Source organism: Etheostoma spectabile, chromosome 14, assembly GCF_008692095.1.
Source record: "Etheostoma spectabile isolate EspeVRDwgs_2016 chromosome 14, UIUC_Espe_1.0, whole genome shotgun sequence".
Classification (NCBI taxonomy): domain Eukaryota; kingdom Metazoa; phylum Chordata; class Actinopteri; order Perciformes; family Percidae; genus Etheostoma; species Etheostoma spectabile.
In genome coordinates, this window is record NC_045746.1 from 2,469,476 (window position 1) to 2,471,420 (window position 1,945).

At 43.0% G+C, this 1,945-nt stretch overlaps 1 protein-coding gene across 1 annotated transcript in view; it reads left to right on the forward strand.

The window, feature by feature from the left end:
• kat2b (K(lysine) acetyltransferase 2B) overlaps positions 1-1,945 on the forward strand; it is a 9,448-nt gene that overhangs the window by 3,229 nt on the left and 4,274 nt on the right. Inside the window, exons 7-10 of the mRNA XM_032536359.1 lie at positions 196-299; positions 445-570; positions 1,110-1,243; positions 1,606-1,814. Of these exons, the coding sequence (XP_032392250.1) occupies positions 196-299; positions 445-570; positions 1,110-1,243; positions 1,606-1,814 (573 nt within the window). The remainder of the gene's footprint in view (positions 1-195; positions 300-444; positions 571-1,109; positions 1,244-1,605; positions 1,815-1,945) is intronic.

A 1,945-nucleotide genomic window follows, 5' to 3' on the forward strand; every position in this document is an offset into this window, starting at 1 on the left:
ACATGAAAGGGGAGAGAGAGGGGGGAATGACATGCAGCAAATGGCCGCAGGTCGGAGTCAAACCTGGGCCTGCTGCGTAGAGGCATAAACCTCTATATATGGGTGCTCACTCTACCAACTAACCTATCCGTTTGCCCACAACCTTTTTTTACGTTAAAGTTTCAAGTTGTGGTCGTTTTCTTTTCTTTGGCTCAGGTTCCTTTCTATGCTGGAGGAGGAGGTGTACAGCCATAGTTCTCCAATCTGGAGCCAAGACTTCTTGGCAGGAGCCCCAGCTGGGCAGATACCTATTCATACAGGTAACACACACCTTCACAGTCATCACAGAAACACACACCCTCACAGACACACCTTTCAAGCTGGCTTCAGACAGAAATGTCTTTAAGATAATGATAATAAAAACATGTTGTCACAGTATCACTGATGTCTTCTGTTGTTCTGTAGTTATCAGTGCGCCCCCTGTGGCCAGGCCGCTGTACTACAGTACTAGTCCTGTGTCAGTGGACCCGTCCACCTGTGGCAGTGTGAGTCCTGCCAGGAAAACAGCTTCTGTACTGGAACCAAATCCAGGTATTACAGTTCAACCAGTAACTACCCATGATGTTACCATGATTCCACATTACATCTTACTGTAAACAGTGAGCACTAAGGGAAAGTTAGCCTTGTGTTTTACATTTAAACCCTGTCTGTGTTATTCTGGCGTTTGCACCTGAGCCTCCGTAGCTTACATAGATTCATTGTCTCCATCAATTGCTTTAAAGAAATGTGTTTTTTTTTAATGAAATGTCCCGTAGGTACAGCGAACACATTTACTCAAATTTAAATGTTAGCCTTAAAGCTGTATTAAGAAATAGATTTAACCCCTACTACCCCTAGAACTGCTACTAACATAATGAAAATATGTCAGTTTTCCCATCATGCATAGGCAACAATTGGAGATGAACCTATAGTAAGCTAACCTTAAATGCTGGGTAACTTCTTGTTTAGATTTGGATGTAATGAGAAAGACATGATGAAACTTTATTTATCCGGAGGCAAATCTATTAGTTATTAGGAGTGCAAATATAAAACATAACAGTACCTTCCTCTGTATCCATACATTATCACAGCTGGAGAAAAGCGTAAACCTTCAGAACCTCTCCCCCATGAGGAAAACAAGAGACCCAGGGTGGTGGGTGACATCCCCATGGAGCTCATCAATGAAGTCATGGCAACCATCACCGACCCTGCCGCCATTCCAGAGGTAACCAATTCCCGTTGGCTTACAGTTAGAATTGGGTGTTGACATTATTTTTATTTTGGGTGCCCAAAGTAAAGTTTGTGACAGTCATATCAAGTTTGTAGAGAAGATAATGATCTTCATTTTGCGAGGACTGTAGAATAAAAAAAAACATAAAAATATGTTTGACTACACTTACTCCTGTTAAGGATCTACTTGTCTAAGATCCAAGATAATTTTAGTAATAGTGACGCGCAGTAGTAAGGAGTGGTGTGTAGTAATCTGTTCACACTGTATGATGACAGGTCTTTCAAGACCTCTGATGAGGACAGGGAGGGTAGGAACAAAGGTGATCGTCATTATTTTAAAACTTCCTTCCTGTCCAGACCAGTCTGCTGTCAGCTCACTCCGCACGCGATGAAGCGGCCCGTCTAGAGGAGCGCAGGGGGGTCATTGAATTCCACGTCATCGGTAACTCCCTAAACCAGAAGCCTAATAAGAGGATCTTGATGTGGCTCGTCGGCCTCCAGAATGTTTTCTCTCACCAGCTGCCCCGCATGCCTAAGGAGTACATCACGCGGCTGGTGTTTGATCCGTGAGTGCAACCCTACTTTATCATCACTCAACACGAGCTGTAGCAGAGGCACATTCTGACTAAAATTCATCTTTCTTTTTTTTCTTTATTGCCCAAATTGAACAATACAGGCAATTTTAGCAACACAATAC